Source organism: Leptinotarsa decemlineata, unplaced genomic scaffold (assembly GCF_025532065.1).
Source record: "Leptinotarsa decemlineata unplaced genomic scaffold, Ldec_3_MD MMD2_tig00002082_RagTag_RagTag, whole genome shotgun sequence".
NCBI lineage: Eukaryota > Metazoa > Arthropoda > Insecta > Coleoptera > Chrysomelidae > Leptinotarsa > Leptinotarsa decemlineata.
Window position 1 is genome coordinate 4441819 of NW_027412573.1, and position 15819 is coordinate 4457637.

The following is a 15819-nucleotide window of genomic DNA, read 5'->3' on the forward strand; positions in this document are numbered from 1 at the left end:
CTTATATGGACTGGATATTAGAACTGTTGCTGTTCCTTTCTTCCGCTTAGTTTCTCTTTTGATAATCCTATTGAACTTGGGTACAGGAACAATTTCACGTGGACTTACAGCAAATGAAGTGGACTTCTTGTTTGATGGAATGTTCAAATTTGAAGTCGTTTCTAGGGAACCAGCTGATGAAGTGCTGGGATTAGACGGATCAAATGTGGCAGAAGGAAGCAAACTGCTAGACCTGATTGGATGATCAACAGAAGGTAGGATACCATTGTGAAGAAGGTATTGGGGTTTTCAGAACCACCAATGAGTTGTGGTGAGCTACTGTTGTTGACAGTCTGGGATGAAGATGCACAAACTTGTATGATGATGTTCTCTTCTCCTGGCGCAGGGTCTTCTTGTAGAGTTGTTTCAGCAGCTGCATAATACCGTTCTGTAAACACATTTCTGTCGATTGGACGATTCCACATTTTCTAAAGCCTTTTATGGCGATAACTGTTGTAGCTGCCTTCAAAAACGCTTCACCAAGTAGCCGGGAAACCTGGAATTGAGTCACTGTCCGTCCTGGATTATTTCTCAAGAACTTTTCAATGCTACAAAATACGTATTGAAAGGTGCCATAAACGCAACATCAAGTGGCTGCATTTCATGACTGCAGTAGGGAGAATGCACAAAACAGTGACATGATTGTCTCTGGCTTTTTCGATGAAGTCTAAGTTGTTCGTGTGAGTTGCATGACCGTCTAGTACCAGAAGAATCGGGTCGTCTTTTGTTGGCTTTGAAAATTTTAAGAAGTGGGCAAACCATGAGGTGAATATTTCCATTTGCATCCAACCAGTAGGATGACATGCAAAAGCTGATCCAGAAGGTGCTTCATCTTGCAGTTCAACTTTCATTCTTCGCCTTGGTAACATCACAAAAGATGGTATAAATGTCCCTTCAGCCGAAACACAGACTACAAAAGTTGAAAGAACGCCTCGTTCAGCAGATGTTAAAGAGCCGACTTGTCGCCGACCTTTTAGAGCAAAGACCTTGGACAACTTGGACTGGACTGTTAAGAGTCCAGTCTCATCAACATTGTACACCCTATGAGGCGTGATCTTTCTGAATGCCTTCCAAAATGTCAAAAAACTTTGATGCATTAGTTTTGTTAAACGCTTGAGCCCGTGCAGCTGAAGTCGCCTCGGCTTTCGTAATGCAATCATAGGGTGGCGTTTTCTAAATCCCTGTACCCAATCTCTCCCAGCAGCTTTTTTTCATGGATAAAGTTATGAGGTATGCAATTTTTAACAACGAGTTTGTAGGTAAGAGCCTGTAGATCAGCGACTGTTACACCAAAAAAGGGACGTCCATGTCCAAAAGATGGTTAACTATTTCTTTTTCCTGCTCCTCAGTAAATATGGGCCGAAAGTGACCAAGAACCTTTTTTGTGTTTACTGCTTGAACACTTTTGTCGAATGCACGCTGTTTTAAAGTATTTCGAGGTACCTGGAACTTTTCAGCTGCGGTTTGCCAAGGCAACCCGTCCTTCCTCACTGCATCAATGGCCTTTTGCATAGCTTCAGAGTTCCAGGACTGCTGAGTGGTTTTCCTTCCATACTTGGACACCATACTGTTCTTCTGTAAAAAAAACACGGAATTAGAATAACTGAAGTTTGCCGTAATCTTGCTCTTAGTTTAGTTTTGTTTGTGATGAATGCAGTTTCAAAAATCAAGTTTTATGCAACATACATTGCGGGCAAAGTGGACACATTCGCGGGTAAAGTGGCCACGGCTGTGGCCACTTTTCCCTCTAGTACGTCATTTTCTAAATACAATATTTCACGTACAACCCGTTGTAGTATCTACTGTTGAGACATATGAATTCAAAGCTAGAAACATGTTGTTTTGCACGATTAATGTACAATTTACTCCACCTAGGCCTACAATAAAATAAAGCGAAACATGTGATGTACTTACCTAACATCAGAGGGTCGAAAAAGTGGAAAATTTGTGATATCTCGGTGAGCTTGCGTCTGAGCGTCACCAAATTACAACACAATAACAACGGCTGCCGGGCGAGTAGTTGTGACTATTGCCGCGAGGTTGCAGCACTATACAGGGAAGAAAACTTCAAGTGGCAACTTTGCCCGCAGTGGCCACTATGCCCACCCGTCTCCTAAAACCTATCAGATCACTGATTAGTCCTGATAACCAAGGCAAATGTCAAATCATGGAGAAAGCTGTAAACAACCATATCCTTGAATATTTGAAAGGGTTAAATATCTTGAGCGACCATCAATATGATTTCGGGAACAAAGATCAACAGGGGACCTCCTATCATATGTCACCCATATTTGGAATAACGCAATCGAGAAACTTGGAGAATCAAGAGCTATTGCGCTTGATATTTCTAAGGCCTTTGACCGTGTGTGGCATGAGGGTTTGTTGGCCAAACTTCGAACTGGTTGACTGTCGGATGGGCAACAAAGCGGTTGAACATTTTGGGATCACTTCATTCTATTGTTTGTTCATACCTAAAAAATATCAGAATTGAATTGGTTTGGTTAGTTGTTCGAGTATTGATCGGAAATATGATGTTGTAAACTCAAACAATGGACATTTGTTCGTGTGCCAATACATTCATGTACATCTTTCAGGATCATGAATTGCATTTACCCAAAGAGGGCAAGAGATATCTTCCAAAGAACGATAGACCAGTCGCATTGCTATCAGTGATATCAAAATTCATAGAGAAAGCCGCAAACCACCATATTTTTGAATATTTGGAAGGCTGCAACATCTTGAGCGTTCATCAATATGGTTTTCGGAAACAGGCAGATCAACAGGCGACCTTTTATCGTATGTTACCCATATTTGCAATAACGCCATCGAGGAATATAGAGAGTCAAGAGCTGTTGCGCTTGATATTTCTAAGGTCTTTGACCGTGTGTGGCATGAGGGTTTGTTGTCGGATAATTTTTGTGTATTGCTCTCCAGCTTCCTGAAAGAACTTTCCCTGCAAGTGGCCATCGACAGATATCTCTCGAATATTTTTACCATCAACGCTGGTGTTCCCCAGGGATCCATATTGTCTCCAATCCTCTTTTTATTGTATATCAACGACTTATTGGAAAAAAATCAAGAATCCAATATATTCCTTTGCTGAAGACAGCACACTTGTTTCGTCATTCCATTTGCTTTTCGGGTTATCGGCGGCAGATGCACACATTCACCGGTAGCAGGAGGTTGCATATCCTATTGAGTAAATTGATGGATGTAGCCGTTAATACGTGGTAGGAGATCACAATGAAAAGAGAAATGAAAATTTCTATGTTTTTTACCAATTTTAATTGTAACTAACGTTATTGCAGTTTCGTCCTATATGGACATTCTCAAACCAATACAATAAACTAAGAATGATTCATTACATTCGCCAATAGGTATATACCATTCAGGCACTTGATTGAGTACCTGAATTTACAGTACACAATGCGGATGTACCAATTAAAAAACCGGAAAGTGAATTGAATCGATTTGACCATTTAACAGTTTGAGTTTAGATTCGAAAACTTGTGGTTGCATGCCTAGGAATGGTTTAAAAACGTCGAATCATTTTTTCCTAGCCTGAGGACCTTTCATGTTCAGCATACCGTTTTTGGAAATTTCGTCCGCATTATCCCACATAAACACTATTACACTCCGGACACTTAAGCTTATAAACTCCAGATTTTTCTAACTTGTCGACCTTATCTTTGGCATTGAAAAGGAAATGAGATAACCTGGCATGTGATCTGAATGCTACTTCCATATTGTTTTTTCTGAAGAAACCTGCGATTATTTCTGTTCTTTTTTCAAAATATGTTAGCGTTACCCATTTCTTGGTTTCTGGTTGTTTGACCTGAGGATATATTAATCTGTAAGTGAATTTCCTGCTTTGTTTCCTGACTAACTTCTGGATAGTATCTGCGTTGAAACCATTATTATGAACTATCTGTGTAATTATATCAATTTCCCTAGCTAGATTGTCTGCAGACAAAGGCAGTGCCAATGCTCTGTGCAACATTGAGTTGTAGGCTGCTAATTTATGACTGTCTGGATGGAAAGAATCGCTTGGGATGGTGATGTCTGTATAGGTAGGTTTTCTGAAAACATTGAACTCGAATTTATTCTGATTGTGTGTAATGGCCAGGTCTAAGAAATTTATCTGTTTCTCTATCTCTGTTTCGAGTGTGAACTGAATGTTGCTATTGAGATTGTTCATGAATGTCATAAATTGGTTCAGCTGTCGTGTTGTACCTCTGGAACAGGCAAGAATATCGTCTACATATCTGTACCAAAAATGAATATGTTTTTCACCCAGGTCGGAGTTTACTATAGTGGTCTCCAAGTTGTTCATGAATATGTCTGCTAAAAGTGGACTAAGGGTTGAGCCCATTGGTAAACCTGAATCCTGTTTATAGAATTTGTTGTTGAACTGTAGGTAGCTCTGTTTCACGCATACATCGAAAGCTGTTGAAACTTCAAAGGAAGTGATATGGTCTACTTTGGCTTGATCTAATATGTCTAAAATGAGGGCTTACACTCATTGTACGGTATGTTGGAGAACATACTCTTTACATCGAATGAAACTAAAATTGGTAAAAAACCAATTGGAGACCACTATAGTAAACTCCGACCTGGGTAAAAAACATATTCTTTTTTGGTACAGATATATAGACGATATTCTTGCCTGCTTCAGAGGTACTAGACGACAGCTGAACCAATTTATGACATTCATGAACAATCTCAATAGCAACATTCAGTTCACACTCGAAACAGAGATAGAGAAACAGATAAATTTCTTAGACCTGGCCATTACACACAATCAGAATAAATTCGAGTTCGATGCTTTCACACCTCACACAGTACACTTCGAACTTCAATGTTCAAGAACTCTTCCATTTGGAGAACGGCGTTCATGTGGAATAAACTTCCTGAGTAAATTACTGCTCTTGCATAGGCACCGCTCTTAGAGCGTTTTAAGGATTTTCCTGTAGTACTCGTGTTTTATGATTAGGAAGAATTGAGGTACCTAATAAATAAAACGGACATTTTTTTCACTTTACACGTATATTTATAAAATAAAAATGAATTTACTACCGCTGAATCAGGTCCAAAATATATTCTATGCGTGTAAGCTTTTCCTGAATGGTAGAAATCTGCAACAAAAAAGAACACTCGGTATTAACTACATTCTACATAAGTTTTCGTAATCTTTTTTGGAACATAAAGTTTATTTTTGAATCGCTGCTTACATTCACATAAACTTTGGAAAAATTGTCATTTGGAATGAGATATAGCAAACGAAATTCCTTATATGCCGTGAAAATTGAAGATTATAAATTGGTACCTTGTGTTACATAGTTTTTTCGAAAAAATCACAAGTCTCAAAGTATTTCTAGACCGAGAACATCAACATTTTGTGCAGTAATATCTGACCTAAGTACTTATATTTCTAGAAATAATAAATGAAATGGATATTGAAAAACAATATCTTGACAATATCTTGACTAATTTCAACAAGCAATTCCAAAAAAGCTGTTTAAATGAACTATACGACTTCTGAAAAAAATTTGGTTGAATCAGGGTAACGCAAATCTACAAGTGGAGGAAGTATCACTCCAAACTTCTTAAATATTGAAATTAAATTATGGAGAAAACACGAAACAAAATCACAATTATGTAAAATTGAAGATTTGAACAATAAATGACCAATTTTCAAAAGAGGACCAAGTTCGTTGAAAAAAATATAATCAAATTCAAGTCTACTCCTACCTTCTTCGAGTTACCGTCCTGTCTTTCAACACCAACGTTAATTTTGTAAGATGCTGCCGATACTATTTCGTTCAGTTTCTCCAACTCTTTCAATAGTTTTTCCTTTTTCATGTTCATTTTCGGCAGATCAGCTTGCAAGTGTTTGAGAACATCCTCAGGAACTTGGAGATGGATGGTAGAAACTCCTACAACATCCTTCACGCTGGTGGAGTATGCTGCTGGTATTGATTCGTTGCTAACAGTCAGCGAATGACACCCTGCTAGATCTTGGATTGCATCCGAATAGTTATGCATTGAAGAAGAACTCGTGAGGATTGTAACTGAAATAAAGATAATTCTCTCTCAAAGGGGTTTTCTACAAAATACCAGAGTCAATGCACGGATTATTGCAATGTAATCGAAACACATCAAATGCAATTGTTTTCTCTAATGAAATATCAAAGTTTTTAGCTTAAATTACTCATTTTTAGCTATCGTATACTGTGTGCTGCTATAACTACCCCAAAACCGTACGGTCAAAACTGGGTAGAGTTGGAGTCGTGGAATGCTAGTCAAACCAGAACAACGTTACTGTGTTGAGTTGCAGTATTTTTGTTCTGGTGTGGTGTTTTCAATAGACTAACATCACGCTAGAGGTTCCAACTTTACCTATCAAATCAACGTTCATTGACTACATACCAAGATCTTCTTTCTTGCAATCAATTCATTCGATTTTTGTTCAATTTCTTATTTGACTCATCTATGATCTGTTCTTCCGATTTTTCCCATCTCTTGATCTGAACATTGACTTAACCAAACTCAATTTCAAATCATTCTCCTCGGCTACCAAAAATATCCAATACAACATCGATTCAGCCTCCAACATTCTTTCTAATCTCCAACTTTTTTCTGTCATTTCCGTTTTCAGACCTTTGCAGACCTGCTTCTCTCATTCGTGCCTTCTCCATATGAAGAATTCGTTCTTTCTTCTGTTATTTCTTTTCACTCCCCTCACCTTCTTTTCTTTTCGTATTTCTGTTCTCCTGCTCTTCCTTCTCTGATTTTTTTGTATTTCTTATTCCTCCGACTATTTTGAAAATACCAGTTATTTACTTTCCCATTTTTGACTAAATGATTTTGACAACTCCATTACATCTGAATTGAATCCACTTCAATTTTTCATTCTTCTGGTACCAATGTTGAGTAATAGTGCTGTGACCAATGTAACATTTCTTCACTCCGATGGAATCTATGACGTGGAATAAATCCAAAACAAGCACAGTTTCCAAACACAAGAACTGCAACACCCTTCTCGATTCCAACCAAATTGGCACCTCCAAGAGATGGAGCAGGCAGTCAACTGTATCCAACTTTTTCCTTACCTAACCTGAGCCCTGATCATCTATCTCATTTTCATAGTTGAAATGTTCTCCCATAGACAAGAAACGTAACTTTGAAATTAAAATGTTTCTTTTAATGTACGTCATCGGAAATTGCCATGATAGAATTTTTTTCTATTTTTTGAAGGAGAACTCGAAAATATGAATAGATTTTTTTCACATTCTTGAACCGCTCTAAGAGCGGTGCGGAGTGGACGACATTTATTCCACATAAACGCAGTTATTCAAATGAAAGAGTTCTCAGCTCAAGAGTTCGAGCTGTACTGAGTTGAATCTCAAAAAAATGAGCAGCCACAGTCCCTCGCGTATTTCTGATATGTATCGCTCTTGGTGGAATCAAATGTGCCAAGTCATTTCGAGACTTCTGAAGGTATCTATAGAAGAGAGACAAATCTCCAACCTTTCTTCGATGTTTCAGACTATCAAAGTTGCAAGTGATGTTCGCGTGTCCAATCAGGGGGAAGTCTCTTTTCTGGGCGAGATCCAGCAGCTTCAGGGTATGCTCATGGGCAGAGCTCCATACATGAGAACGATAAAAAAGCCTGATCTGAGCTTTATAAAGCATGATAAGTTGCTGAACTGTGTACAGTTAACTGGTTTGGAACAGTGTTTCAAACTTTCAAGGAGCAGCCTTTGCAATTGCTGCGACACGACTGTGCCAAGACATATTGATGTCCATTTCAACCTCCAACAAATTTATCGAAGCAGAAAGCGAAATCGTCTGTTCTGACATTATATCTGCTTTGGAAATATTTATCTTTTTGGAGAAAACCGATACCTGAGTTTTTGTGGCGTGGAATTAAACCTGGTTTCTTTTACTCCAATTCGGTATCACTTCTAGATCCTCATTAAGATATGCAACCTCCTGCTGCCGGTGAAAATGTGTATCTGCTGCCGATGTCCTGGAATACAAATGAAATGACAAGACTAGTATGCTGTCGTCAGCAAATCAATACATTGGATTCTTGGTTTTTTCCAACAAGCCGTTGATATACAATAAAAAGAAGCTTGGAGACAATATGGATCCCTGGAGAACACCAGCGTTGATGATAAAAATATTCGAGAGATATCCATCAAAGCCACTCGCAGGAAAATTGGTCGTGACGACTTAAGTGAACGCTAGTGATATTTCATGATATATTCATTCATCTTGAATAATATTGATGTTAATGAATTGATCACCTCCACTGATTTTGACGTCCATTTTGAATTAGATTATTCAATTTCACATTTTTTGTTTGAAACGACAAACGTTCAATTTTTTGTTGGATGAAGATTTGAAAAACCTCCCGAACTAACTACGCGATTGAGAAATAATTTTGTTAACTCACCAGAAGGTTTATGCTTGAAAGTAACGTTGAATATTTTCTTCAGTCTTCTGATAGCGACTACGACTCTCTGAGATTCTTCAACATCTCTTTCGATTTCTTCTTCCCGAAAGTCCAAATCCTGTAAAATTTGTACAACTTGAAAACTGACTTCATACATTTCATCAGTTCGGACTTCAATTGTCTAATATAATATAAATTGATTTGATAACGCTGAAAAAAATCAAAAATATCAACCGAAAATAATAATTTTATTAAACAAAAAACCAAAATTACAAAGAAATATCATACAACAACAACCAAACAAATAAAAATTGAAATATTATTAAAAGCTGAAAAAATTGAAAAAAATATTATTAACAAAAAATGATTCTGAAGTCCAGTTTGGACTCCAGAATCGATAGTTGTGACTGTTAACTACTCCATGTGAATAAAAAGTAGCTTCGTCCGAAAAGAGTATGTTGAGTGGAAACCTATAATTCTCGTCACATCGCCTCATTATTTCCTCACATAATTGCAAACGCCTGTCATAGTCATCTTCCCAGAGCTCTTGGACAAGACAAAGCTTATATGGGTGGTATTTTTCTGTTTTCAAAAACCTCCCAATCATACGTCTAGACGCAGGATTGTTTTGGGCTAATGAAACCGTTGACAAATGTGGATCTTCCTGCAGAGATACGGCAATGTCCAATTTTTGATCTTCGTCTAAAACATGTGGCCGGCCACTTCTGGGCAAGTCCTTCACTGTACCATATTCTTCAAATTTGTGTAAGATCTTACTCACAGTAAGCCTGGGAAAAGTGATTTTCCGGATATTTTGCATTAAATAAAGTGCACACCTCACTTTGACTCCGCATTCTATCCCCACATCCCAACAATATCAAGACTTCGATACACTGCCTCTCTGACCATACCATTTTTGTTAAACAAATTGAAAAAGAACACTTTGAAGGTACCCAATTAATAAACTAAACATACATATTTTCAATTTTACCCAAGTAGGTACTGGTGATCCTTAGCAATTGTTGAGCAATGTAGATCATCACCACTTATTTGTTTTTTGCAACGTTAATTCACCCGTAGATAGCACTAAGTAGATATTTCTAACTTTTTTGGTTTTAAAAGAGTTTTTTCTCATTTCGTGGTAACCGCATGAGTGAAAAAATATTAAGGGTATGGCCAGATTCCATTTTTACGAGCTTTTCAATGAGCCCATACACGACATAGGTTTGCATTTGAAAAAAAAGGAGGGTTGTAGCTAAGGGGTTGAAAAAAATGCGTACAACGTAAAATCAACTGACGTGTTTCAGCGTTTTTTTCCTAAAATACTGGTTAAAAAGATATTAATTTTATTCCGGACTTTTGCGCACCCCTGTATGTATTTTAATTTTCAATACTTGAAAACAACGCAACCGTTGAAAAAGTACAGTGTACAATGCGTGAGAAAATGACATATTTCTCACTCGCTTCTGCGCTCGTGAGAAATATGTCGTTTTTCTCACTTGGACAATATACTAGTTCCACAGAACCATTTTGCTCTCATGATTAGTGTGTAACGGAGACAAAGTTATCAGCGTTTCCCAACTTACCTGCGGAAAATCAAATCGTTTTCCGCGCCCTGGAAACTCGGGCAAGTGATGATGCAGATGATGCGACAAAACGGGCATGAAGGGGGCCAATGCCCTGAGGCTAGTATCCAGAGAGGTGCAAAGGGTCCAGCAGTGGCTCACGGCTCCAGGTTCTTTCGCGTTTCTCAGTCCGCTTTTCGTCGTTTCCTTTATTTCGTCAGAGAAAAAAATACTGGAATTACTATCTGTATTTGATATCAAATTTTACAATAACCGAATGCTTCAAAAAAATTTGAAAAACAAAAATTCTGGATCAATTTGAAAAACTGTTTACTTTTTGTATAGATACATTATCTGATCAGTGCATTTATGTAACCGTTTTCAATTGAACTAGGTATTCGGATCTCGAGGGATTCCCCTATACAATATACAATTAAAAAGTTTCATAGAATACATAAATAAGCTATTACTCATTCATAAAAATAGTTCATTCCATCGTTATCTTGGAGTAACATTTCTAAAATATTATACAAGGTTATCGGAATCGAGTACTAATTCTGAAGATATAAAAATGGGCCAAAACTCAGTTTTTTCAAATGGAAAAACTTGTTTCTTAGGATAGTTTTGAAATACCAAAATGCTTTTTGACTCATTTTTTGCCGGGTATTCAAAAATGTTTAAGATATGAATCCAATGTTTAAGATTTGAATCCTCTAAACTTTTGAACGAAACAAAAGTTACGAATCATTTTGATTAGTTATATACTTATATCGTATGTAATATACAGGGTGGGGCACCGAAAACGAAACATATCGAATATCTTCAAAACACGTGTCTTCTGAAAAAAATTCAAAAACACGTCAATTTTTAATCCAAGGGGGACATCTTTCTATCATAACCTCAACTGTCATACCTCTTCCCCCACCCCTCGGTGACTATCACCCAAACAATTTGAATAGGGAAAGTAGTAAGTGTGACACATCGTTAAAAAGATAATTCCATAAGGAATTCAGCCATGTCAATTTTAGCTACCTAATTTTCAATTTTGGCGCCTTCTTGCGGAAAAAAAATCTGTTCCGTATTACAAATTATGATACTTCATTCGCAAGCTAATTTGACATAAATTCGTTGACAATGCATTATGGAGTTTTTCTAGGGGATAAAACAAGATGGCGGCTTCACAATGGCGGACAAGATTTGCAATTATGGTCCGATTTGATTCAAAATTAGTAAGTGGTAGTTTTCAGGGTCGGAAATTATTAATTGTTTTTCAATGCAAAAAATCAAGATGGTGGCTCCAAAATGGCGGATGAAATTATGGTTCGATTTAACCCGACACCGAAAACGAATTCTTCAAAACACATGTGTTGTTAACCTAATGCAAAAACACGTTAATTTTAAATCCAAGGGGGACAAATCCTATCGTTACCTCAACTGTCATACTTCTCTCCCCACCCCTTGGTCACTCATACAATTTGATTAGGGAAAGTACTAAGTGTGACACAGCATTGAAAAGGTAATTCCATAAGAAATTCGGACAAGTGAGTGTTCGCTACTTGACTTTTCATTTTGGCGCTCTATTGCAGGAAAAACAACTGTTTCGTTTTTTAATTCACATTTTATTTGAAAGGTAATGTGAACAATTCACGAAAAAAGAACAACAATTGAAAAAATTATATAATCCAATCATCGCAAACTACTTTAATTCACAGTAGATGCTCAAAGTGTTCGCCATTAACTGCCATAAATGAGTATAAGTTATTCTCGAAACGCCGTCTGACGTTTTTGAGCATTTCTGAAGTTATTCGATGACATTCGTACCTTCGGAATAACAATTGACTCACTACGCCTATGTATTGGTATAATAAAAAACCTTTTGTTTCAGTGCTCATTTGTGTCAGTTTTTTGACAGTAGTACATCAGTTACATTAACGAGTGAAATAAAAAATGGTTCATTCTGTTCAGGATAGGGTAGAAATAATTGAATATTATTTCAAAAATAATGAATGTGCCAACACAGCCATGATTACAAATTTCGTCCGCCATTTTGGAGCCACCATCTTGATTTTTTGCATTGAAAAACAATTCATAATTTCCGACCCTGAAAACCACCACTTATGAATTTTGAATCGAATCGAACCATAATTGCAAATCTTGTCCGCCATTATAAAGCCGCCATCTTGTTTTTTCCCCTAGGTGGGGTGCATTGTCACCAAGGTGACAATGCACCCCACCCAGAGGTGCATTCCCCCACCGAGGGGTGGGGGAAGAGGTATAACAGTTGAGGTTATGATAGGAAGATGTCCCTTTGGATTAAAAATCGACGTGTTTTTGCATTTTTTTCAGAATACATGTGTTTTGAAGATATTCGATCTGTTTCGTTTTCGGTGCCCCACCCTGTATAATAAATTAGAGTTAAACCAGTTGGTGAAATGTTTTTCACTGCAATCCCAAGAATTTTTAGTCTATAAAATAATGGTAACATCAAAAAATGAGCTTAGTATTCAGGAATAATTTCAAGTGAATAAATTATTATTACCTATATTTTCTAAAAATTATTGGTCAATGTACCGTCTCTACTGGAATTTCACATTTGACAATTTCTTCGTCACGAAGTATTCCATTTATTTTCGGCTCCTCAGAAAGCTCTTTAATCACTCCCGATGTCATGGATGGTCCAAGCTTAGCCTCATCTATTGAGCTTTTGCATAATCTTAAGGATGTGGGACGTAGGATGGTAGCCTGGTGGGTTGACGAGGGTGATTTGCTTCTTTTACTCAATCGACCGCTGTGCGACCCGGTGGTTCGAACCGCAAGGCGATCTGTTTCCACTTCCTATCGTCCAACCCGTGTTAGGAATCACACGTTGAGATCTAAGACCTCGTTAGAAGTTGTCGTTCATAGAGAAATTTCGATAGCATCGTTTTGTCAGTGAACTTTATATTAGAAACACTTTCATAAATGAAAAACTGCTCCATGTCAGGAAAGTAATATTACTTTACTGACTATCCGTAGCGAAAAACCAAATCGTTGATAATTTATGAATTTTCCTTCGCAAATCTCTGGTGAAAGGTGCCGGAATTGATGATAAACAGAGAAACATAGTTCACAATCACAAAAGTTATTACCAGTTCAGCAAATCTCCAGTTATCGCCCACAGGGCAGTCAAAAGTGAATGCCGACGGCGTCACATCCTTGGGAAAATCCGGAAAATCGCAATCGGCGCTCAGCCATTTCCTTCATAAAGGAGCAGGCCAAATATTTGAGGGGAAAATATAGGAATATGGAAAGGTTGAGTACACGAAAATCCCATTATAGATAGATGTGACGTACCTACTCTAGGGAGTTGAAACAAGATCAGAGGACTATTAAAGTTCAGGTTGCAACACATCTAGATTATCTTTGCATAGTAGACACGTAGGTGTAATGGATGTAATGAGATTTCCCGGAGAACAGAAAACAGCCAGAGAAGGAATGGAAATATACTAGGAGTGGCGTACGGGGAATATTCCTCGTTAGTGAACGGGGGTCATTAGAAATCTGAATGGTAAAATATTGAAGCTGATCGAATAGAAAAAAAACTAGAGTCCTCTCGTTTCAAGAGTTTTGTCACTGTTAATGTTGTGTGTTTTGTAGCTCCATGCCTCCATATTTATCCTACTGTGTGGAACTATTTCAGATGAGAATCTCACCTGGAGAAGTCACATACAAAAAGTGTGCAGTAAACGTAATTCCGCTTATTACTCGATCAAACAGTTAAAACATTGTTTAGATAGGTTTGGTTTACTAAATGTTTACTTTGCGAATGCATACTTCTTCTAGAGTTTTCATCTCTCAAAAACGACTGATAAGATTGATATTCAACCTGGGGTACCAAGAAAGTTGTAGACCCGTTTTCAAAAGAGAACGCTTGTTGACTGCACCCGCAATTTATATGATGAAATGTGTCATTTTTGTGCACAGGAACCTTGACTTTTACATAACGAACTTGAGCATTCACGGTCGTGATACTCGCCTTGCTACTGCTTTCAGGGTCCCTTTACATAAGAGTGATCATTTCAAAAAAATCTCCATTGTATAATGCCATCAATTTTTATAACAGACTGCCTCTTTCTATAAAGAGGTTGAATTCTGCAAATTTGTTCAGTAAGAAAGTTAAAAACTTATTGCTGGACAAATTTTACTACAGTCATAAGGAATATTTAGAGGATTCTTTCACAAAAGAATGATAAGATATATAATCGTTCGCCGAGAGTGCATTATACAAATCAAAAATGAAACAATTCGTGGACACAACACTCCAAAAATGGGGGCAAACCGCGGACACGTGTTTCTGGTTATTGGCCTCATCAGCGCGGTGCAGTCAAGTGTAAAGATGGGCAACACTTGTTTGCCGAAAGCAGGAAACAACACAACCGCACGGAGTCAACAACAGAAGCCAACCGCACATTTGTGGTTCCAGTTAGAAGACCTAGAATTCTCAGGCTACATCTAACATGACCACGTAGGCAGTTATAGCTACCTGCGTGACATCCGGGTCCAGGATATAAATACAAATAGAGATTTTATCGAGTGGTCATGAAACAAATCAAATATGAAACAATTCGTGGACACAACATTCCAAAAAAGGGGGGCAAACCGCGAACACGTGTTTCTGGCTATTGGCCTCATCAGCGCAGTGCAGCCAAGTGCAAAGATGAGCAACACTTGTTTGCCGTTGTTCCAGTTAGAAGACCTAGAATTCCCAGGCTACATCTAACATGACCAGGTAGCTATAGCTGCCTACGTGGTCATGTTAGATGTAGCCTGGGAATTTTAGGTAGCTATAGCTGCCTACGTGGTCATGTTCTACCCTAGACTTGACAATCTTGATCTGGTGTCAAAGGGACCAATTTCCACGGGTATAAAGGCTTACAATAAGTTGTCAGTGAATATTAGAAATGAGACCACACTATCCAAATTCCGAAGCGCAATGAAAAAAAATGTACAAATTGATTTGTTTTACGACCTCACTGAGTATTTTAATATGAAACAATAGGGAATTAGTGTACGTTTTTATATAAGTATTTGTCATTGTGCATATTGATTGTAAAACTATAAGTTTCTTTTTTAGGATAAGAACTTCTTTATTGTTCATTGTGTCTGTATGTGACAGGACGGATATATCTGCCTATAAAACGCGCCTAATATCACTAAACCAGTTCGATTTCAGTCCTATAGTCTAATATAGACTGACATTCACTCATCGTAGCATAAATCTATCCATTTCATTGTTGACATACAAATAGATTTTTTCACAAGGCAACTGACATCGTTGATAATTCTAGATTCTTATATATATATATATTCAAGTGATTCGAAAAAATCGGTACTTTCCTACATTTGCAAACATAACCTAAGATAATATTTCATCATAATTCACATCTACCTGTCAATTTGCTTTATACAATCGTCACATGAACAGCGATATTAACGATTCCTACCGTTTTTTTAACGTACATGGAATCGAGTAAGCCACATTGGTCTATAGATTTGCATAAAAATTCTATGTTCAGATATGAGTCGCTACACTAGTGAATAGTGATTAATCATATCAGTTAATTTGACATTCAATTCAATTTCAGAGCGACTTTGAATTGTGATTTTCCCAATTTTCAACAATTTTCAACAGATGCACTCTCTTATGAATGATAATATATACAAAAGAATACAAAATCTGACTAAATTTTATGTTAATTTTTTTATATAGGGAAA

At 37.4% G+C, this 15819-nt stretch overlaps 1 protein-coding gene across 1 annotated transcript in view; it reads right to left on the reverse strand.

Annotated features, from left to right (window-relative positions):
- Positions 1-5066: 5066 nt before the first annotated feature.
- Positions 5067-15819, reverse strand: part of LOC111504951 (valine--tRNA ligase) — a 73007-nt gene continuing 62254 nt past the window's right edge. The window contains exons 13-16 of the mRNA XM_074176866.1: positions 10087-10272; positions 8501-8618; positions 5791-6110; positions 5067-5174 (exon numbers count right to left, since the gene is read on the reverse strand). Of these exons, the coding sequence (XP_074032967.1) occupies positions 5112-5174; positions 5791-6110; positions 8501-8618; positions 10087-10272 (687 nt within the window). The 3' untranslated portion in view covers positions 5067-5111. The remainder of the gene's footprint in view (positions 5175-5790; positions 6111-8500; positions 8619-10086; positions 10273-15819) is intronic.